The sequence below is a fragment of the Mastacembelus armatus genome, chromosome 4 (genome assembly GCF_900324485.2).
Source record: "Mastacembelus armatus chromosome 4, fMasArm1.2, whole genome shotgun sequence".
NCBI classification, from domain to species: Eukaryota; Metazoa; Chordata; class Actinopteri; order Synbranchiformes; family Mastacembelidae; genus Mastacembelus; species Mastacembelus armatus.
In genome coordinates this window covers 19,688,802-19,712,542 of record NC_046636.1, presented here as the reverse complement: position 1 = coordinate 19,712,542, position 23,741 = coordinate 19,688,802, and the positions used below count along the sequence as shown (strand labels likewise).

General features: G+C 39.3%; 1 protein-coding gene across 1 annotated transcript in view; it reads left to right on the top strand.

Annotated features, from left to right (window-relative positions):
- Nucleotides 1-23,741, top strand: part of oca2 (oculocutaneous albinism II) — a 40,430-nt gene that overhangs the window by 7,232 nt on the left and 9,457 nt on the right. The window contains exons 9-22 of the mRNA XM_026305220.1: nucleotides 2,985-3,056; nucleotides 4,008-4,073; nucleotides 5,059-5,115; nucleotides 6,389-6,513; nucleotides 7,924-8,062; nucleotides 12,630-12,762; nucleotides 14,741-14,888; nucleotides 15,085-15,142; nucleotides 15,334-15,442; nucleotides 18,846-18,973; nucleotides 19,486-19,545; nucleotides 20,292-20,396; nucleotides 22,333-22,426; nucleotides 23,240-23,333. Of these exons, the coding sequence (XP_026161005.1) occupies nucleotides 2,985-3,056; nucleotides 4,008-4,073; nucleotides 5,059-5,115; nucleotides 6,389-6,513; nucleotides 7,924-8,062; nucleotides 12,630-12,762; nucleotides 14,741-14,888; nucleotides 15,085-15,142; nucleotides 15,334-15,442; nucleotides 18,846-18,973; nucleotides 19,486-19,545; nucleotides 20,292-20,396; nucleotides 22,333-22,426; nucleotides 23,240-23,333 (1,388 nt within the window). The remainder of the gene's footprint in view (nucleotides 1-2,984; nucleotides 3,057-4,007; nucleotides 4,074-5,058; nucleotides 5,116-6,388; nucleotides 6,514-7,923; nucleotides 8,063-12,629; nucleotides 12,763-14,740; nucleotides 14,889-15,084; nucleotides 15,143-15,333; nucleotides 15,443-18,845; nucleotides 18,974-19,485; nucleotides 19,546-20,291; nucleotides 20,397-22,332; nucleotides 22,427-23,239; nucleotides 23,334-23,741) is intronic.

Here is a 23,741-nt window from a genome sequence, read left to right as displayed (position 1 = left end):
GGCGGATGATGAACGACTTTGTGTTCAGTTTCTGCCATCTAGCCTGAAATGTGTAACACGTACAGTTCAGTCCTAAAGCAGAGGATGCTCCAATTTCACCAATGCACAGATATACTGCACTGCAAATTTAGCTCCACATATGTGCATGTGTGCACAAAAACAGCTGTAGTTCATCCACACTTTAGGAAAAGCACAGATGTAAAATGAACGATGGTTGAATATCATTTTACTATGACAGATCAGAATGTCGGTGGTCTTTAAGGCCCATGAACGCAACTTAAAAGCCCCAGTCCATCCCCATAGGTGTTTTCAATTTTACTGTGCAGGCAGGCTGTGCTGGATGGACACTGGTTAGTCTAGTGTTTCTTTTTAGGGCTGGACAATATTTACATTATCTATTCTACATTTTTGTCACCTTTTGAGATTATATCTGGCATCTTGCTGCATCCTTTTCTCTGCAACAGTTTAATGGGACCTAAGTGGAAAATCAGCACCATCACCTGTTCATCTCAACAAGCTGATGCGTATAACTCTGGTGGATAGAAACATTTAGTCACCTGCATCTTGTTACAATTTCCTCTCAAATGTACAGTTGTACTTTATTTGGATGAAAACCAATTTATTGTCATTTTATGACACCACTGACAGTTGTAGACACATAAAACTGCATTTTGGCATTTTTAAAATGTGACATGCTGCACCTTGGGATTGACAGCAGAGGGTACTGTGCATGGAAACAATTTGTATTCAAGAATTTGGACACTGGAATAAAATGTCAGTGACAGTAAAGGGAGTGCTGTTTGTGTAAAAGAGGGTTATGCAGTCAAACTTTCCTACTCCAGGAGAGAACAGGTACTTTACAACAGCAGCAGATAAAGTAACGTGAAAGATGATGAAAGTGCTTGAAAAAGAAAACCTTTTACGAAACTGTCTGTTTGAAATAATTAAATACTGCTACCTATGTCATGCACAGACTTTTGAACTACCAGGGCCATTTCTGCAATTGTACACTTTTTCTATGATATTATAATATGAACACAGCATCAGAACAGACCTGCCCACATGTACGTACCAGCCTTGCTCTGCACAACTTCACTAAAATGAAGTCGTAGATCTAATTCCTTGCATAGGTGCAATGCATCATTGATTTTCAATTAGTTTTGATTTGGGACACAATAGATATTAAATAATGATTCATTTTTCACATTATAATTACTTTGAGCTTTTCACTCTACCCAGAATTTTCACTGATTTCAGTCAGTGTTTGGTTTTAATTAAACAGGCCAATCTCCCTGGGTGACGTCAAAGTCAGCAGTGGGCGTAGAGGGATGACAACACAGCTACACTCTGCACATGCTCTTATCTACCATCTCTGTTACTGACAGGTCCACTTGCAGATTCTTTAAATGTGAGTGTGAGGAATTGTCTGTGATGTACAAGCACGGCTATTCTGACATCAGTTTTTCCAAGTAATGTGCAGGTAATTGGACACCAGTTTCCCTATTTTAATGTGCATTTCAGTGGGATATTGCAACAGAGATCTAAAGTAAATGGGTTCATCATTCCTGACAAAGGCTGTGGTAGAAAAAAAAGGATGTTTTTGTTCTTGTTCCATTACCTGAACCGATGTCTTCTGACTTAGAGATGTTGAAAGTCTGTAGTCTGTCAGTGTTATTATTCATCTTGAGCGACAAGACCCAATTTAGTGTTCAGTAGTTCATCAAGTTCAACCTGCATTGAAGACCACGACAGACACTGTTCTTGATGTGTTGAATAAACCTGCCTGTGAGCAGTCTTATGTATGTCTTATGTAATGCAAATGTCACAGATGTGCTAGTAAAAATAATGAACTACACTTCCATTTAAGTATTTGGTATTAGGAGCAGCCTCAGCATTTACCAAAATACATGAAGTGACGTTCTGTCCTGCAGTTTATTATTAATGGAGCCTGCTGGGGAACAGCAACTCTGAACACTGGCATGGATTGGTAGTGCAATATGTCCTCAAAGTTGTGCCTTTCCTCATATTTTTCTCAGAAGAAAATGGCAGACGATCACAGACCTAATGGAGCACAAGTCTCAACATGATTTTCATGTCTCATTTTTTCCTGTTACTGCTACTATGCTACTGTATCTAAGAAAAACTGGGCTCATTAGGAATGTCTTCTTGAATTACATTTGGTTGAGATGCAGTATATGGTAAGGTAATGTAATCTTCTTCTTTTCCTTTGGTCTGCCCCCTTCAGGGGTCACCACAGCCACATCTGCCTCCATTCAACCCTATCCTCTGTATCCTCCTCACCCACACCAACTATCCTCACGTCCTCCTTCACTACATCCAAGAACCTCCTCTTTGGTCTTCCTCTAGACCTCCTTCCTGGCAGCTCTAACCTCAGCATCCTTTTACCAATGTATTCACTGTCCCTCCTCTGAACATGTCCAAACCATCTCAATCTGGCTTCCCTGGCTTTTTCTCCAAAACCTCTAACATGAGCTGTCCCTCTGATGTCCTCATTCCTGATCCTATCCATCCTCGTCACTCCCAGAGAGAACCTCAACATCTTCAGCTCTGCTACCTCCAGCTCTGCCTCCTGTCTTTTTCTCAGTGCCACTGTCTCTAAACCAGACAACATTGCTGGTCTCACCACTGTCTTGTACACCTTAACTTTCTTTCTTGCTGACACTCTTTTATCACACATCACACCTGATACTTTCCTCCACCCGTTCCAGCCTTCTTGCACACATCTCTTCACTTCTTTTCCACACTCTCCGTTGCTCTGGACTGTGCAAAACCAAACAATATGCCACAAAAAGCTTTGCAATAGTGACTAGGAAGTCATTTCATTTCACTCATGTGACTTATAGAGCGCTTGATTCAACAGTAGCTTGTACTGTATGTCTATTGGATGAGGGTGACAAAAGATTATTTGGACTTTCTTCATTTTAGTGACATTAATTCTTTTTGTATGTTAATGCAATTTTCAGATTGTACACCGCACTCTAGCAGCCATGCTGGGATCTCTGGCAGCCTTGGCTGCTCTGGCTATCATTGGTGATGTGAGTCTCTTTTTTTTTTAATCTCTTCTAATTTAGTTTGCTGGAAAATAAATAACAGGGGGACAGCTGGAACTTGAAACATAAGCTTATATGATGCGATATTCATATCCAAAATATCATTTAAAATACGTGGTATTTATGATACAATAATGACAGCTTGAGATGATCAGGAATGATCAGTTTTCTAGCTGAATTGTTTGTGTTTCATAGGGGTAAAATAATAATAATTAAACCCGATTACATTCCTTCATGTGCCATAAATCTACTTGTTTGCGATCTATCTTTTTCAGTCGTGACTATTGAATAAATTTCGTGATGCATGTTGAACAAAGCTGGGCTATAGCCCACTTTTTCCTGGTGGCCGTGTCAGTCATACTTCATTTCTGTTACCAGAGCAATTGATCTGCTCCTGTGTTCATATACTATACTTTGACTTCCTACCAATCAATTCACAGCAGAATAGTTTGGATAATGTTACTTTACCAGCATTCATTATCTATGGTAACAAAATATTCTGAAAAGGAAAGATGTAATAATTTATTAGTGTAAAATATCACAGCTTGGAAAGTTGTTTTCAAGGTCCCAGCTCCCGCAGTAATTAGTAACATAAATATGTGCAGCAGTTGGAGAGTACTGAGCCTGTGCAGCTTGCTGGGCCAGCATCAGTGTTGTTAGTAACACCTGTGCTTTCCCTGCTAAAACAAGTCAAAATGCCAGCCCCTGGAAAGAGATGTATAGCATCCACAGGAAATATCTGGGCCAGTGCAGTGCTGCAGTTTGGTTTCAACAAATTCCTCACTGTTGTATGGAAAACAAATTTGCCAGATCTCGGCTAGTTATTAATGTATCTTGCACTAATTTGTTGACTCTTTCCTTAATTCTCTCTCTTCACATGTGAACTGGTAATAAATCCATGTCTGATTTATGTTTTTTTGTTTGTCTGTCCCACAGCGACCCAGTCTGGTTACTGTGGTAGAGTGGATCGACTATGAGACACTAGCTCTTCTGTTTGGCATGGTGAGACTTACAGAAGTCCTTCATATGTTAATTTATTCAACACATTTCCTTAGGGACAGCCTGTTTTTTTTTGTTGTTGTTTTTAAATCCTCACAGAAACATATTTATACATGTTTTCTGCACATTCTGACATCTTTAATTCTATCTAAGCCCTTTCTACCAGCCTTCCCAGCACCTGACACTGATATCTGTTCTTGTAGAGGAAAGTGAAATTGACAGGATAAAATCTTGTCTCCATGGAGACAAATGTGTCCTGTCAAGTTTGGGATCAAATTTGAAGAGCATGTCTAAAATGTTTCTCTGAAAGCTAAAAATAGACTGAATTTAATTTAAACTATTCTTTTTAGGCACAAAATATCTAATTAGTCACATAAAAGATAATTCTGCTAGATCAGTGCTGTCTTAATTTCATATTGATGAAGGACCACAGATGGTGGCTTCTTTTGGACAACATCCACTATCAACAGCTGCCACTGAAATTTTCATCTCATTCTGTGTAATACACCAGAGAGAGGTCCTGACACAAATCCAGACCCAAAGACAATACAATTTAAGTACTCTATATACAAGACTCATAAGATACAAGCACCACATTATACTGTATAGAAAGCAATGCTGATCCATTTATGGATGATGTATGTCATTTATCTTTTTTTCATTCTCTATGAAATTTAATCAAGCTGTGTGTTTTGATTGTTGGGCATACACCAATTTTGCTACCATAATACCATACAATGCCAGAACCATACTGGGTCAGTTAAGAAAGTATTAGTATTATGAAATTAGAAATACACACACACACACACACGCACACATGCACACACACGCACGCACACACACACACACACACACACACACACACACACACACACACACACACAGACCTCCATCTCTTATATGAATATGTGGTGACTAGTCTGGATTTTGAAATATCATGATGCATATAGTCTGTTACATAACAGGAAATGTGTCCTGTTTCTTACAGATGGTACTGGTGGCCATTTTTTCGGAAACTGGCTTCTTTGATTATTGTGCTGTTAAGGTGAGTTAATGACTCAATTGAGAATGATGGTTTCTTAGCAGTTAGTAGATATTTTAGCATCTTCAGTGAATCACCATTTGCATGTTTACCTTTAACCATGTGGGATAGTGAGTGGCAAGTACAGAAAATAGCTGCCCAGTGGTATTTTAGAGTTGTCTCAGAGGTGACAGGCTTTGAGCTATTTCTGAAATTACCTCTGATACATGACAAGTCTGCAGTTTTTATTTTGTTTCATCTGATATTCCAAAGTTCTGGGAAGACCTTTGTACTGTAAGATGACCGAACAAGTTTTGATGCCTATCTTTACGTTCTGACTCAAAAATACAACATGCTAATGAGCTGACAAGAATGACATTTGCTTTGTTTTGTGGGAAAGTTCAGAAAACTAGGTCAGCACTGATATGAGCCAAATTTGTTTTTTTTTTCTTACATGAGAAGAAGAAGAAAAAAAAGTTGTTGACTGACAGCACTGAGTACAAACACTGAAATCACCTTTAAACAGTTGATTTCTTGATTTATAGTTGTATGATCACACTTTCCAGGAATGTAGAAATAATTTTGCTTAATCTGGGTTTCATTGGTGCTTCAGTTTACATCCACATCTATTCTCCAAATGATCAATGAATATATATTCTCTACTAGTAAATTTTTCCTACCATCACAAAGGCAGCTCTAGGATGTTCAGGATTTTTCAGAAATGTTCCTTGCTGATGGTGGAGGAAGGCAGATGCTTTTGTCCTTAAGGGTATAGTCAGACCTGGAAAAACTGTGGGATCATGCAGGCTCATAAATTTTAAATGCGAGTTGAACAAGGGCATGCACTCCAAATAAAAACCTTCTCAGAGGAGAGCTTAGCTGCTCAGCCACACTGTACTATTTATTCCTAAAAGTTGGTTGTTCTGAGCTGCTCCAAAGGGTTAATAGTGGTATATTGTTGTTATCTGGATGCATCAGAAGGATAGTGTGTGTAATTCTATATAATATAGTTATTTTAGGAATGCAGTACCTCGTTGTGTACTACTACACATAATGGTCATTTTGCATTAACGTCTTTTTGATAATTATGTTTCACTGTGTCATTCCTGATGTGTTGAAAGTATGAAACACATCTCAGAAGTGTCAGAAATCAGGAGACCAATTGTACATTGACCCACTCACTTTTAAAGTTTAAGTCCTTCTTGAGCTTAGAATGAAAATGTGTTAAGCCATCCTCCTAATGGGACCCTAATTTACCACTGACATCAATACTGCATGATATTTGTTCTCTCTGCAGGCTTACCAGTTATCCAGAGGAAGAGTGTGGCCAATGATTATCATCCTCTGTCTCATTGCTGCCATCCTCTCTGCTTTTCTGGACAATGTGACCACTATGATGCTTTTCACCCCTGTCACCATAAGGTCATTTGAAATTTCCATCCATCCATTATCCGTACTTGTTTATCCCCAGCTCACAGTGAGCAGGAGAACACCCAGGACAGGTTGTTATATTGAGGCAGACAGCTGTTCACCCACACTGATAGTTATGGGCAGTTTGGAGATTCATTTTAACCAACCCGTATGTTTTATGACCTCACCCTTCCATAGTGAGATAATAGAGAAACGCATTAAAAACAATGTCTGATCATACATAGCTATACCACCTTGCTGTTAAACATTTAGACGCAGCTTCAGAAGTGTCTTAATAGTTTCAAATGGAAGATATTTGCCGTAGTCAAGCCATTGTTACATTCATTATTTACTTTCTTAAGGGATAGACTGAAATACACAGTACATTTATGCACTTTCTGGTAGATGACACGATTAATACCATTCTCATGTTTTTATAATAAATATGAAGCTACCACAAGTGCCTGGTTAGGTTAGTGCAGCATCATCGCTATATAAGTGTGCGTGTGTGTGCGTGTGTATGTGGGTATGATCTACCTGCTCCAGCATATAAACAGTCGGTTAAGTGTCATTTTTAGGTTTGTTTTTGACCCAGCAAACCAACACAATACATCATGTTAATTAGTGTGGTTTCGCGGTGCTGTCACTGTTGGCCTACTTTGTTATCTCTGGACACAGCCACACTCTTTGGTCCCTTTACAGAGTGTGTGTTAAGCTAAATTAAATGTCATTTGGCTATTACCTTAAATTTTATAGACAGCTGTGATATGATCTTCTTTACTCACCACCAGAATATTTCTAAATGTTCATTATTCTTTGAAATATTTATTCTTCCTCATTAACGCTTACATGTTTTCCTAGCTTTTAACTTGAAGGTCCTCTGTAGCCAGTAATCGTGTAGTAGTTTTTAAATAGTCACATCAATCAGTAGATCACAACCTCCTCTTTGAATAATGAAAATGTATCCCAGCCCAGGCAAACACACATTACATCCCTAAAAATAGAGCTACTACACATAAGCTGCAATTTACTGCGGTGTAGTGTCTTAGAAATCAACTGTGTGTGTGCCACCCTCCTCTGTCTCCTCCTCATTATTAGTGCCTCTTTTTTCTGCCCTTGAATCAAATCCGTTCAGTGAACCATTATTAAGTTCTCATAATCGCTTTGCTGCCAGGTCAAAATAGAGATGAAACTCTGACTTGACTGAAATTAGACACCTGGAAACACATACACAGATCTGTACTCTGGTTTGTTACCAGGCCAATGGGGGGATTTCCTGTACCAGCCTCAATGTTAAAGGACCGATGCTTTTTATCTTCTAATATCCCTCTTATATTCCTGTATTTTTTTTTTTTTTTTTTTCAACCACCCATTGCGATGTAATCGGGGCTAAAGGGCTTTTCTGTTTATCTGATTTTGCAGGTTGTGTGAGGTGCTTAATCTAGACCCCAGACATGTCTTGATTGCAGAAGTAATCTTCACCAACATCGGAGGGGCCGCCACAGCTGTCGGAGATCCACCCAATGTCATTATAGTATCAAATCAGGGCCTGCGCAAAGAAGTAGGCACTTTTACAGCTCTCTACTGTCACTAATATACTGTAACACATCAGCTGGCACATGAACCAGAATCCTCATAAAGCAAACATGCCCTTGATGACTTGTACCAGAGAATAATAAGACTAATAAGGGAATTGACTTTTTTTTATTTTTTATTTGAGTTGTCCAGATAGTACAGTACTAGAATGGATTCAGTCTCAAGATCCCTCAGGTGGAAACTCGATTTATTTTTGTCATCTCTAAACCTTTATTTATCTTTAATGTCTGTTATAGAGGACTCTGTCTTTTTAAATAAGGCCAACATAATTTAGATTCAGACTTTATGGCTAAATTACATTTGAGTGCTGGGATAATCAAGGCTTCTCCTCATGAGTCATTGTTTGTATTGATTAGCTTTACCCTTGCCATCTTGGTAGGGAAGGATTTCTTCCAGAAAAGTAATCAAATATATAACAAAGCCACCGCCTCTGACTGGAAACACTCAGCGACAGTGTTTCTTTTAAGTTTAACCTTCTGTATAATCTATATAAATATGACTAGTTGAGCAGACTTGACAAGATAATTGGCACCTTAGAATGAGGTGTACAAAGGTTTGTGCCTTCACATGGAATGACAAGGTGTAAATATGAAAGAATCATCACTGCTCAGGCAGTAATAAATGCTCATTAAGAACAAGGCTGACAGTTATTATTCCAAACAGTGTCACTTTAAAGCATCAGTGAGCAATATTTTAATATTAACATTACTTCAAATGTAATGTGAAATGTACTCTGAGACTGCAAGTCCCTCCAAAATTAAACATCTAGTTCTACAGCTTTATGGAGCTGTAAGCCATGTTAGGCTCATTGTTTTGGTTTGTTATTCCGGGGTTACATTTGGTAGGTGTTATTAAAGAAGACTGTAAGCGGAGGGCCACCTTACATGGGCATGCTGGCTGTGGCACCTGGTTTTAATAATATGTTAGTCATAAGAAGAGAGGAAGTGAGAAGTGTATTGTTCACGCCTGTCACATGTGCTCAGTGTGAACCTGCTCTCATCTGTAAAGGTACCGGGGCACCAGTGGTGAACCTGCCAGTTGTGGGGCTCTCTGGCAAATGCCAGTCGTACTTGCACGACATTGGGCTGTGAGCACAGGTCGTGCGAGAGGGTGTTGGACCTTGATGGAGTCTGTTATTCCCAGTTTGGTCAGAATCCTGCACACCAGTATCCTGTTGAAGGTCATTTTATAGGGCTCTCACTGTGCTTCTCCTGTTCCTCCTTGCACAAAGGAGCAGATACTGATCCTACTGCTGGGTTGTTGTCCTTCTACAGCCCTGTCCAGCTCTCCTGGTGTAACGGCTCTTGAGACTTTGCTGGGAGAAAGCTTCGTGTGACTGCATGTATAGATATGCCATGTAGGAGTAACTGGACTACCTGGGCAACTTGACTGCAGGTCCTGCCTCATGCTACCAGTAGAGACAAGGACACGAGCAAAACACGAAACTTGAGAAGAGTCAGTCAGGAAGGATAAGAAGAGAACGGTTGTCTGTGGCTACCACATGCAAAACCCTTTTTTGGAGTTGTCTTGTTTTTGCGTTACACCTTTTGTCACTTGTATGTGCACCAAAGCAGGCAAAACTAATTCACAATCGCTTGTGCTTCCTAAAAGTACAGATCGATTTCCCTAAAGTTGAACTGACCTTGTGTTGTTTTAAGCAGTTGGTCAGTTGGTTTTGAAATAGTTTCATGAACTCAATGATAACATTTAAATTGGTTTGATAATGTGATCACTCAGTACCTATAGCAATAATAGTTTACTGGTAAAAACTGTCTGCTGTTGTAGATACAATATATTCATGCTCTTTCTTACGAACACTGACATTTATTCATGCAGTATTTCACTATACATACATTTGCCTTCCATCATGTCCATCCATTGTGGGTATACTGATGACAGATTTAATCATCTCTCTTTGCTGGGCTGTACATGTTTTATTTCTGTTCAAAACAGTCTTTTTATCTATTTATACAATGCGAGTTGTGCCCTTGTTTACGCTGATGTACTGGTGACGAATGGAGATATGGACCTAAAAACAATTTATGTTTCCTGCTGCCTTCATAAATCACAGGAATTAAAAATGTCAAAGTAGTAGCAGAGAAACTGTAACACCTTCCTGTTTCAAGGTACTTGCCCAGTGTTGCATATTGTTGCTTTAGCGCTCTTCTTATCAAACATTTATAAGATGACTTGAAATTTGTACCCCCTCGTTCATTCGGTTATTTTACTATGAATATTACAGTATCATGCGGTTCATACATTTATTATCAATACCACACACACACACACACACACACACACACCACTCTGAATTCTCCTCCCGCCACACATTTAATAATTTCTGACAACTCTGTGGGGTAACACCTTTTTCTTCCCAATTCAGCTGCACTTCAGCAGCAGCTCATGTTGGTGTGGCTCCAGTCTTCCATAAGCAGCATGTTGGGGCTTGCTAGATACTCTTTCTTTGGGGTCAGTCTCTGATTAAGCTTGTGAAGGAGACTGTGTCGATCCTGATGCAATAATGTGTAAAACCTTGTAACTGAATGCCCAGATCTTTGCCAGTGGTGGCTGACATACACCACACTTGGTTGAGTGCATTGTGACAGTCTTTGTGAAGTTTTTGTGCCACTAGGGCCAGGGTGACTTCACAAATATCTTCGGATTTATTTAGATTTATTAATTTTATAATCATTTTTAAATTACAAGGTAATGTTTCTTGAAAATAATGTGCATTTTACAATGTATTTGTTAGTCTAATTAAATTAGACATTGGGGCTAGAATGAACATTACTCCACTTTAACCTCCTGTTGTTATCCTCTACCACTTTGTGATGTGTTGGAGACCCACTTAGAGACAGGTTGTCCTAATCCTACAGGATGTGACAAAGATGATAGCTTTGAAAAGCAGCGAAGACATTTAACTGAGTTAATCAGAGCAGCCTGTTTGTGTCCGAAAAGGTCAACGACTTGTAGGCTGTTCACATAACCTTCACTTTTCTCTCAGTCAGCGGGTCATACATCACTAGAAGACATGATATTTTCCCAGCTGCTCGATGTGACATCTGTTCACTGTATGTGACAGTTTAGCCTTTTGGGTGTAGCAGTATGTGGTCTCCTCCTGTATACAGTAGCTGCAACCACACCGGGCTCATTGCAGCCCTGCTGCCCTGTTTGTCTTGGCTACTATTCCCAGGTGACAGAACCACGGGGACATGGTGGCAGTGGCGCGCTTATTCACTCAATGTCTGGCCTCTGATAAGGACAGCTTGTGTGTGCATGCATGGTTTGCTCGCCTGTTGGTTTGTTTGCATGCTCACTTGATTTTGTCAAGGGGATTGCAGGAGTAATTCAGAGATAGATAGAATGGGACAGCTGTGAAGTATATGTTTAGTGATTCTGTCCGTCATCAGTGTCCCTGTCTTTGATTTGTTGAAGAGCAAGTATGTAAGCATGGCACATACTGTACTAAATCTAAACCTATTTCTGGTATGATTTCACTGAGAGACTGTGGCGACTTTCCCTGCCAAATGGATGTCCTCCAACCAGGCAGTAGAGTCATTGACATTGGCTCTGAAATATGGACTCACCAGGGTCACATTATATGGCTACAAACAGAGATGCATTACTGCAGCAAGCACAAAGAATAAGACTCAGCTCTCAAAGTTACTCTATTCTTTCTTTCTATTGAACAACTGGAATGATGAGAAATATGTCACAGACTGGGACTGAGACGTAGATATGGGATATTCAAAATTTTAAAAAAGTTTTTTGTTTTAAATATGAGGCTAAAACAGAAATGAACCCAGACTGTAGCAACTTTAAATTGCAAGTCCTATAGAGGTCACTATTAACCAGTTTTATTGTTAAATATCTGTAGTTTAATTCTTGAAACTTCATACTGTGGAAGTCTGTGTCTAGACTTAAATTGTGATCTTTTTAAAGGATTTGATTTAATTTTTGAAGACAACTTCAGACAGAGGCTGCTGAACTTCAGACAGAGGCTGCTGGTACTTGCCACACTAGTGGTTGGTGGATCTGAAAAAAAAAAAAAACCCTTAAGAATGCCTTAAGATCACCACTCTTTTATGTGCAACAATCAAATCTAATGCTTTTCTTTTTTATGTAATTTCCCAGGCTGAGATATAAACTTGTATTGCATTGTATTGCTTAATCACAGCATATACATTTAAGCGACTCTATTCTTTGCCAAACGTCCGGCACTGTAATTACTGTATCACAGTGATAGAGCGTATCACAATTAGAGGATTACATCGTTTTCTATAGTTTTCTCCCTTAGACAATGAACAGTTCAGCTACAGTGTTCGAGTTTAGTTTTCTCTAGAGTCTTTTTCAGAAGACCACATTATTGCTATCACTTTGTACCAGGCTACAATACAAGTAATCTCTGCATACAGCCACCCTTTTTCTTTCAATAACTGATGTCTATGCTCAAATGGTTATATTGGAAGGGAAATTTGGATATGTCTTTGTTTTTATGACAATGTTTAACAGATTATTACTGTGTCTTACAGGGGATTGATTTTGCCAGTTTCACAGGCTACATGTTCCTGGGAATATGCATTGTCCTTTTCACCTCATTCCCTTTCCTGCGGATGCTCTACTGGAATAAAAAACTCTACAACAGAGAGTCAATTGAAATAGTTGGTGAGCGCCAGTTTTGTCACAAATACAATGTCAGAGGTTAGGATATTTTTTTACTGATTGAGAAGGAAGTCCTGATTAAAAAATGTATTTTTTTTTTTTTTTTTTTTTTTTGCTAAATCGTCTTTCGCTTTTTACACAAACTTTGTTATTTTGCGAGTGATGTTCCTGCGGCACTACTGGGGAGGGATTATCGTGTTGTCATGCAACTGAAATGTAAATCACAGCAGTGCCCTGAATTTGGCGGAATATAAAATCAGTTATGAGGTTTTTAAAATTATTTCTAAGAAGTGTATTGATCTAAGAACCTGTGCACATACCACCTACATATTAAAGCTACTCGTCTCCTCAACTGATTTGTTGACCTCATAGAAACTTAATTAGCTTGACATAATGGCCTTAGCAATATAACTCCTTCATGTGATGTATAGTGCCCACTGAACTGAAGACTTTGACCCCATCAGCCTCAGGTAATTTCCACAGTATTCAATTTATATTGTTATTTTGTTCTCATGATAACATTTCTATAATGTGGTCAGATAGTTAATAAAAGGGATGATCTCTCTGCAGTCCTATTCTAGTAGATGTTAATAGTAATGTTTATATCTAGATTTGCAACTACTACTTTTATTTTCAAACCTTATTTTGGTCTCAGTAAATTAGGTAAAAATTAGTTTAATTAAAGTCCCCATGGTGATAGTCTAAGTTCTGCATCATTTACTCGGGCAGAGCGCTTTCACCTCTTGCCTCTTTCAGCAGCCTCGCTCCCTCGAGAATCTGGTGACTCACCCACTATCCCAGACACCACATGGCTCGTCTCAGAAATCCCCTTTTCTCTGATGTTCAGCTGTTGGCTTTGACTATTTGGCAGTGAAAAATCAGCTTCATCCAGAGAGCAGCCTGAGCTCAGCACAGGACTCCCTTCTTGGTTAAACTGTTACTACAGAAAGTTTTTTACTTTCCTGTTTGCACTGTTGCAAAAAACTATCCAGCTAATGTCACAGACCAAAGTTCTTTAATATATCTCCTTAATTATCCATTAACAGAAGAGAAAATTATTTGGCCATTCCATTGTCCAGAGGTAGAATAAAATCATTTAATAAGAATGAAAACTGTGTCTATGTTTAGTTTCAATACTAACTACATTATCCATCCTAGAATCTATTCGGTGCTACTATAGATCTTTGCATATGACACCCCAGGGATGTAGATAATGGCCAAACTAATAAAGCAGGGATACATGTGTGTGAAACTGTTAACAATTCATCCGGTCACTGTGTCAGTGTGTGCCCCCTCAGAGTGAACCTTAGCAGGGGATCATTAAAACAGAGCCCACCAAGCTCCCCAGTCATCACTAAACTGCTCTAATTTGAGGAGTGAGGAAGATAGACCGTTTGGAGCTGTACTGTCACACTGAGCCCCCAGGAAGGTTAAAGGAAGCCACTGCTGATAACTGCATTGATTGTTCAATGCCAGCCTGATAGCCCATCTGTAAATCCCACCCTGTGGAGTTTCCTTTTCTCCTCCCAGCCTGGCCTGCCCAAGAGAGCAGGAAGCTAAATCAGCTCAAAGCCCCTGCCATGACTGGTAATTGTGCAGATTTTCTTACAGGAATGTTTTTTATGTGCTGGGTAGATCCTATTAAGGTCACCTAGCAACCTTGCTGAAAAAAGGAAGGCACCTACTGATATGCAGACAGGTGTCCAGCTCACTCAGGCTACATCTGTGCTTCATCATTGGTTGCTGCTGAATTGGCCAATATGCCTTTGGCTGCATTAATCCCTCTATGGGGGCTCACAACATATTGACTGAAAACATCTTAATATCTTTTCAGTAGCCTCAGGTGTAGGAGCTATTACCAAACCAAGTCCCCCATTATGCATGTTATGTGCTTCTACCGAGCTTCACGGCTGATCAAGTCCATGTGTGTACCATGTATTAAACAGGTGGTTATCTCTCCTGTTTGTCTCTTTTCTTCCAGAACTCAAGCACGAGATTCTAGTTTGGAGGCAGACGGCTCAGCGCATTAACCCTGCCAGCCGAGAGGAGACAGCTGTGAAATGTCTCCTGATGCAAAAAGTCCTCAACTTAGAAAGTCTTCTCCGCAAGATGATGAAAACCTTCCAAAGGTTAGAATAGAAGCAACGAAAGGAAAAAATTAGGAAGAATAGTTTCTTGTTTTATGTCAGGAAATCAGTCCCTGACTGTACACAGCATTCAACAGCACGTTTCCCCTCATTGTATTTCCAAGCTAAGTGATTAGTTCTATAATCAAAAATTTTTTTGTTTTATTAAATTAATTTGATTTAAATGTTTCTGTGACAGACAAATTTCTCAGGAGGATAAGAACTGGGAGCAAAACATTCAAGAACTGCAAAAGAAGGCAAGTTTTCATACTCGTACCTTGGACATATTCTTCACCCACTGTGGCTGTGGTGCATTGATGTTATTTTAGTAATGAAGTTGGCCCAGTCTTTGAAAGTTTACTTAAGACAAATACCGTCAGTTGCATGATAAAATCGTCACCCCGTCCCCTTCACCACATAAAGAAAGACTATATTTTCTCCTACACAGCACAGAATAACTGACAAGGTTCTCTTGGTGAAGTGTGTGTCCGTCCTTGCGGTGGTGATCTTCATGTTCTTCCTCAACTCCTTCGTCCCCAGCATTCATCTTGATCTCGGTAAGCGCAGCACTACCTCATTAGGGCACTGTTTTCACAGGCTGGGTGCTTTACTGGGTGGTTATAGTTTTTGTCATGTAATTATGAAACTCAACTTCCTCTCTCCTTGCATTTGAAATGAGCCCAAATAATGGGCTGACTAGCAAACGGAGCCAACAAATTACATGGAAACTAAGCTGCATTTAGCCCCATCACATTGCATCTATTCTTCCGCTGCAATTCCAAATCTGTTGATGAACAGTGTTCTAGTAAAACCACAATAGGCGTGTTGATAACCGCTCGTGTCATAAATTCTTTTTCTGAAAAGTTTCTTGGCAAAGACAGGCGGCAGTGACAATAACTTTCAGACAAACAACACAAAGTACACGTGACAAGATCAGAAATAAATAACTTGACTTGTAAAATCACCAGTAGGAATCACAAAAACAATCTACTGCGAAAGCAAAACGAACATACAGTGAATTCATTCAAGGCAGTGACATTCAGGTCATTGCAATGCTGTTAACATTGGGAGCCAGTCACACACATCAATGATTGCCTCTATCTTAAAGCTGCTATAATTCTTCTTTTTATAATAATTGATCAAATGACTGTCTGACGGATGTCATTTGTGATGAACCTACAAAGAAATGTCACCTGATTTTGCAGTTGTTTATTTTTGGGTCGCTCTCACCTCTTTGTCTCTTCATTTTCAGTCAGAGTAGGAAGCTGCTTTAAGTGAAATAGCTCTAAATATCCACTGTATAGAGCAAATGGCAGACAAAGTTATCTCATAGTTAACCCATTCAAGCATTTGGCTGCTGAGCAACCACATTTCCCTCAGGAGTGAATATTAGAATTGAATCTGCACACTAACACATTAACCACATCAATATAAACAGTAATAATTTGTCAGTGCCTATAGTCAACTGATCACAGGGCTCTGAATCTGTGTTGTTTAGGTTGAGAGTTATGTCTTGTCTCTCTAATGCTTCTGATTGTGATGTCTCTGGTGTACAGTATGCTGAGCAGATGACCCTAACAGCATGCCATTACTGCCAGCGCTTTGCCTAAATGGAGATTGCTGCCATCATACACCTTTCCTTCACTGCTGATGCCACCCAGTTGCCGAACGTGCTCAGTTATTTACAGTTGTGGCCCAGGTCGCCTCTCTGTGGTGTTTATTAAATGGAAATGACCACACAGCAGCATGTTTTCTATCTCTCTGGAGAGAGATAGGCGCTTGGCCAAACATGGCTCTCATTAATGTATGCAGGTCACAGTGAGGGTTGACTACTGCTGCAAGCCTAGTCTATTCATTCATATGTGCTTTAAAAATTGAGCCTCATTAAAATTTCATTAACTTCACACAGTAAGATTTAATTTCAGTCTGATTATTGCCTGGTCATTTGATCCCTCTAATGTGTCTGTCTGAGTTACAACTGTGCTTTGGATGAATCCTCATTGGACCCTAAGCAGAATTCAGGTGAGTGATCTGGTGAAAGTCACTGAATAGTGTTAGAAACATGAACACCTGGGGAAAAACATTGGTAAACATGTATAGATTTATTACTTCAATATGAATGAATAATGAATGAATAAAATCCATTCTTAAAAGTCCCAGTTCTGGTTAAATTCCTAAGATCTTAATTGATTTGAATCCTTAAGTCTAATCTTTGTCAAGATAAAAAAAAAAATCTGAAACATCAGTTTATGTAATCATACTGCAGAGTACAAGAACACTCTAAATATTACACATTTTGCCTCTGAGGATGGCAACCGTGATACATTTTTCAGATAATATGATTGATGAATTTATCATAAACTGCCTAGACTTGCCTAAAAGTCTTTTTTAATTGGAGAGCTCTTTGGGGTTGTTACGTCTTGCTTATGCCTGCGTGTTTGGGAGGCGGCCTCAGGGAGTACCTGTGTAGTGAGACAATCAAAAGTATCCTTGTATTTTTGTTGCCACACTAGTCTTTTGTTGCTTCAAAGAATCAGTCAGTGTAAGGAAAAAAGGAGTGGGTTATATATAGGGAAGCTAATGAGGGAAATGGGAACAGGTGTGTAGGTGGGCGGATGAGGTCTGGTGACTGGGAATACAAGACAGGTGAGTGTGTGTGTGTCTGTGAGTCAGGTGATTGGGACAGCGAGAAAAATCCGAGGACATGTGGTGGGCAGATGGAGACTGGCAAGAGACAGGGCAGAATGGCCAACACAAACCGGAATGAAACAGGAATCGTGACAGTGTCATCGAGTGTAGTGTTGGCATAGGAGAACCAGATTTCTTGTTAAAAAGCACACATTTCCAGCTGAAAGTTTTGCTGAACTCTGGCCTGGGCTCCCAGAAACAACTCATCACATTCTGATCATGTAGACATGCTGTGAAACTGCAAGAATATTGTATCTTGATCTTCTTATCAGCCTCTTTATCTTCATGTCTTTATCTAATCTTCCTTCTATTACCTATTTTTTTATGTCCTTCCATTGCTCTTTTTTCTTCACTAATTTCCATCAGTTGTGAAATTATTTCCCCAAAGGCCTTTGCCAAGGCAATTACTGGTGCTCACCTGTTTAATCTAATTTTCTCCAAGTGGATGCACACTATTCCCTCTTTCAAGAACACTTTCTAATTGTAAATATCAGCAGGCTGGTGCCAACTTTTGTCTTCCAGACTACACTGTGTTGAAATGACATATCTGTGATAATGAATGCTTCATCATACCCCACCAAGCCACAGCAGATATTTTATTAATCTTTATTGCTGAAGTACCCCTTTATGGTATGAGCTATTTATTAGATTTTAGATGCGGGGATTGCATTAAACACTCTTCACCAAATGAATTCTCACATGTTCGGGTGCTTACAATTTCACAATACATGTTTGTTTTAATGCAATGGACTGGTGACCTGTACAGGGTGTACCACCCCCTTCCACCCAAAGGGAGCTGGGATAGATCCCTGTGACCCTGAATGAGAATAAGCAGGTATAGCTAATGAATGAATGAATGTTTATTTTGGATATCTTTTGATCATTGACTTCTATGGGGTAGGAAAGACGGCAAAAACTAGAAATGCAGATGTACCAGTAGAAGTACAACAAACCTAGATGTAAAGACGGTACAGTAAGATATGTAACATTTTATTAAGAATGCTGTTCCTGTTTCCTGCTGAGTTTTTAAAAGACAAATTCAAGTGAACAGAGAGCTGATGGAACTTCACTTCAATTAATGAACCTCTTTTAATCATTTAAAAAGTCTCCAAAGTACTCCCATGTGGAATGACTGATGTGCTTTTATCTTCTGAATTTGTGAAAATCTGCAACATTGAGCTCTGATGGATAAAGCCATAAAACAATTTATATCTCAGCATGTTTTCTGGCTATAAATGGAGATTTCAGGTGGCATTTCTTGATATCTCTCAGGTTGGATTGCTGTCCTGGGTGCGCTGTGGCTTTTGGTTCTGGCTGACATCCAAGATTTTGAGATCATCTTGCACCGGGTGGAGTGGGCCACATTACTGTTCTTTGCTGGCCTCTTTGTTTTGATGGAGGTATTGTAGCCCATTTATGTTTTTTTTTTCCAAGAGATTTTGAACTCCAAATGGTGTAAACCACAAACTGATTCCAAACAGCAATTTCTATTTGTTGCACAAGGTAATTATAACAAATAAAAAGTGAACAAGCACCAGGATGAATGTAGATTTTAGCTGGGGCTCGGCTCCAACAAACATCTTTACAAGATACGCCGAAGTACTGTAAAGTGTAATGTCAGCACAGTTACTGCTTTCCTCTTCTGAGTCTCTGATATAGAGGTGGCCAAGACAACACTATTTGTTAAATGCATTAAACACTGTAGTGTCATTAAGGTGGCCCCATAAGGAATTGCCTCCAGTATATGAATATTTTTTTTGTTCTCAGCGTCAGAGGTGATACCATAACAAGACATTTGTCTCTGTCTGTTTAATGGCCACTAAGTAAAAACCAAATTGCATTTCTTCTCTTGCTACCTTTAACCAATTGTCTCCATATTTTTCATATTAATCTTTTCTTTTTCATTTTTCAGGCTTTAGCCCAGTTGCAGCTTATCGACTACATTGGTGAACAGACAGCACTGCTTATAAAAGTGAGTTTTTACTCTCATTCTCAACCTTAAGCCAACTCTTAGCGCTCTATGCAACTGACATAATTGATAATTGGGCACAGGCAACTTGATATTGCATTTTGTGCATATTGATCCTTTTGTTCAGCACTTCCCTGAATCCAATTATTTAGTTTGTATCTGATTCCTGTCAGCAGTAGAAATTGGGTCTGAGGTGATTTTCACCCATATTCCTGCCTGTGTGTGTCATGGGCGCAAGGTGTCTGTTAGTAGAGAATTGGACTAGTAATAGGTACGTCAGCATGTGTTTGGACTGTTGGCCACTGTACTCGTAATAATCACACATGACAAGTGGTGTGCTATTTCTGGTTCTGACCTGCTCGGTGTCCCCAAACAATGGACAACATGCTGGGTTGAATTGCATGGCCTTTCTCTCTTGATACAAGTAGAGGCCAGGTTAAAGGAGACAATATCTCCTCCTTTCACTGCAAATAACTAAGAGAGAAGTATCAAGAGGGTTGAAACCACATCGTGCATGGCGATCCCGTGTGTGTGTACAGCAGAGCTCGGTGGTAAAACTCAAAGGCTGTGGTCGTACATGTAAAACATCACCCTGTCATCCTCCACTTCCGAAGGTGAGGTTCAGTGTCAAAGACTGAACATAATTGGTGTGTTTGATTTAAATCAGTGACAGGCTAAGGAGGGCATGTGCACCTGGGTTGCAATAAAGGTAGCCATTATCTTTCAGTCTTATTGTCTCTCCCTCTCAGGCTGTGCCTGAAGATCAGCGTTTGGCCATAGCCATTATTTTGGTGATGTGGGTTTCGGCACTGGCTTCTTCTCTGATTGACAACATTCCCTTCACTGCCACCATGGTAAGAGGCATCCGTATGATGTTTTTAAATTCACACTCCAGTGTATCTTTGGGAAATCACAAACAGTGCAGTTAGTCATATTGTGTTTACATGAAGGAGTAGACACTTAGTTATTTAAAATGAGATGGCCCTTAAAAAAATGGCTGGATTTCAATATGTTTGGACAGAAAAGATGATCTGACCTTTACTTTTACAAAAAGTTTCTGATGATGCCAGTATTGTCACTTTTGTATGACTATAATAGTTTTTCTACTGTGTACAAATGTAATGCCCCTTGAGACAAATCTACTCTATGTGATATTGGGCTGTATAACACTTGATTTGCTCTAGGAAAACTCTCATAGGATACATATTTCACATGCAGACGGTGTAGGCTGAAGCTGCAGTTTATTAAGCCTGTTCTTTTTAAAATACACAACCTATTTAGCATGAAAAAGTAAAGTTTACACTACTTTATTTCAGTGTCTCACTACAGCTGAGCAGCCTAACAGCCTAAAATTATGACTGAAGCCCCCCCAAATGTACATAATTTGCTTATTTATTTTAATTTAAAGTTAAAATAATTTTGATTGTAGTGTGTCCTGGCACCTACAAAGTTGTATCTGAATTTCCATAAATACAGAAAGATTCTGTCAAACACTCATAAATCGTAAAGCCTCTTAAGCTGTGGGGACAGACATACTGTTATTTTACAATTAACTTTGTTACAAGTATCAAACCAACTGCTCTCGCACCACTTTTGCTGTCAGCTGTCTGTTTGACTCAAAATTAATTGCACCAAGATGTTTGAGAGGGTCTCCAGTGTGCTCAATTAAAATGACAGTGAGAAACACTGCTAGAGTGAGATGTCGCTCACTAAATTTAAACCATCAGGCTAGTCAGCCCTCCCTCAGTGTATCCACTAGTTGTACTGTTTATACCTTTTTTTAGGCACCATGCAAGTGTTGTTCTAAAAATGACTTCACACCATATCAGTTTTCAATTCAGTGCACAATGGATAAGAATGCATTTCCTAATTTGACACACTAGTTTAGAAAATATTTGTTTTCTCCAATCAGACCATAAAAACCATCCATCCGTTATCTATACCTGCTTATCCCTATTTAGGGTCACAGGGATCTGCTGGAGCCTATCCTAGCTCTCTTTGGGTGAAAGGCAGGGGTATATCCTGGACAGGTCACCAGTCCATCACAGGGCCACATAGAGACAAACAACCTCACACACTCACACTCACTCCTATGGGCAATTTAGAGTCACCAATCAACCTGACATACATGTTTTTTGACTGTGGGAGGAAACCAGAGTACCTTTTGCCAAGTTTCAAACCAGGAACCTTCTTGCTGTGAGGCAACAGTGCTAACCACCAACCCACTGTGCTGCTCACCATAGAAATCAATGTAAAAATATATGTAGAGGCTCTTCCACTCTAACTATGCCTGTTCATGTTTAGGCAGACAACTAATTGTGAAAGTGATATGCACAACAGTGATCAGTCATCTTGTTATCTAATTACATGAACCAACACAAATATTCTCTACTGCACTGCACATGAAAACCTTAGTGTTTCCTTTGTTAAATCAAACTCAGAGGACAAATTTCAGGAAATTACACTATAAAAACCAACTATAAAAGAATGGTGACATGGTGGCACGCAGTCTTGTGTATCACCTACTGTATGTTTATTTACAACCTACACTTCACATAATAGATGTCCCTGTCTTTATGTGTTTGTATCTGGGAGTTGCTGATATTGGAACATGTGAGCTTCCATAACCTGATCGAAATCCAAATCAACCCTAAAAAGTAAAATATCTTCAGATACATTATTAGAATAATTTTGGAAAGGCATTGCATAGAAGCCGCGTGTTTTGTCTTAAGGATTCTCAAACTAAAACATTTTTTACTTTTATTGATTTTTTTCTTCCTGTACTCACAGATTCCAGTTCTCATCAACCTGAGTCAGGATGTAGATGTGAATTTGCCAGTAAAACCTCTCATCTTTGCCTTGGCTATGGGAGCTTGTCTTGGGGGTAGGCCATTCATTTTATCTTCATGTAATATGGTATAAATGAAATATAACTCAAATATAAAAATAGGGTATGCGACTGTTTAATATGGGCTAAACAATAACCTTCTAGAGTTACTTATAGACCCCAGGAACTTTATAGTTTATCCCTGTTTGAAATGTATCAGTGGTCTCTGCCAGAAGAAGACATCATATGCTCCAAGTGACAGCCACACTTTGTACAGCTGTGCCACTCTCCAGGGAGGTCAGGCTCTACTATTTGTGAGAGCAGCCCAAGGCCTTCAAAGTGTGCTTCACCCGGGCTCTGCCTCAACCCAGTGGCCCTTCAGCACAGCATGGCTCTGTTTGGATGGAAGGACACAAAGAGAGAGAGGGAAAGATGTCATAGTGTGTCAGCTTAATCAACTGCACTGTGACAGCTCCTTATCGATCGGTAGTATGATGTTGCCACCGACCAGCTCCATCCCCACACTGACACCCTTTGAGATGTCAGCAGTATTGAACGGCATGAAAGATATGCTCCCTTACTGTCAAAATGTTGCTTGCAGTAGAATAAAAATAGTAAAACTTTATATTAGATTAACACTGAGAGAAATATGAAAAATGGCCATGATTATTGATATACTTATTGCAGCAGTGCATAAATATTTGCTACATGTCCATTGTAAATGTGTCCATGCACTTAGTAATTATGTTTTTCATTTGATATTAAAGTCAGATTTGAGTATTTTGTCAGGTGTTACCATGTTTGGTAACAGGTTGTTGGTAACATGTTTGGTCAGGTGTTACCATTCATTTTCTTTTCCCTTATGTTTAGGAAACGGCACACTGATAGGTGCATCTGCCAACGTTGTGTGTGCGGGAATTGCAGAGCAACATGGCTATGGCTTTTCCTTTGTGGAGTTCTTCAAGTAAGCCTTCTCTCCTTCATCAGTACTAAATCTACATACATATCAAACTGTCCAAATAAAAAACAGGTCATAATCACCATCTTTTAAAATCTCAACTTTTTTTTTTTTTTGGACTCTTCTGGGCTTGTGCAATACAGTGAGTGCCATACCATAGGCTAGTCTTACATATTAATGTATGACATATGTTATAATAGGAGATGCCAACAATATGTAATGAACTGCCTCAGAACATTGAGAGAAAAGCCAAGAGAATCAAAAGTGTTTTTTGAAGTAACTCAAGAGTGGGAAATCACTCCTAAATAATACCCCAAACCAAAAGTGTTTTAGCTTTAAGACTAGGAGTAAATGGAGTTTAGAATTTTTCTAACTTTTTCTAATGAAATTATACAGATTTCTGTAACAATTTAG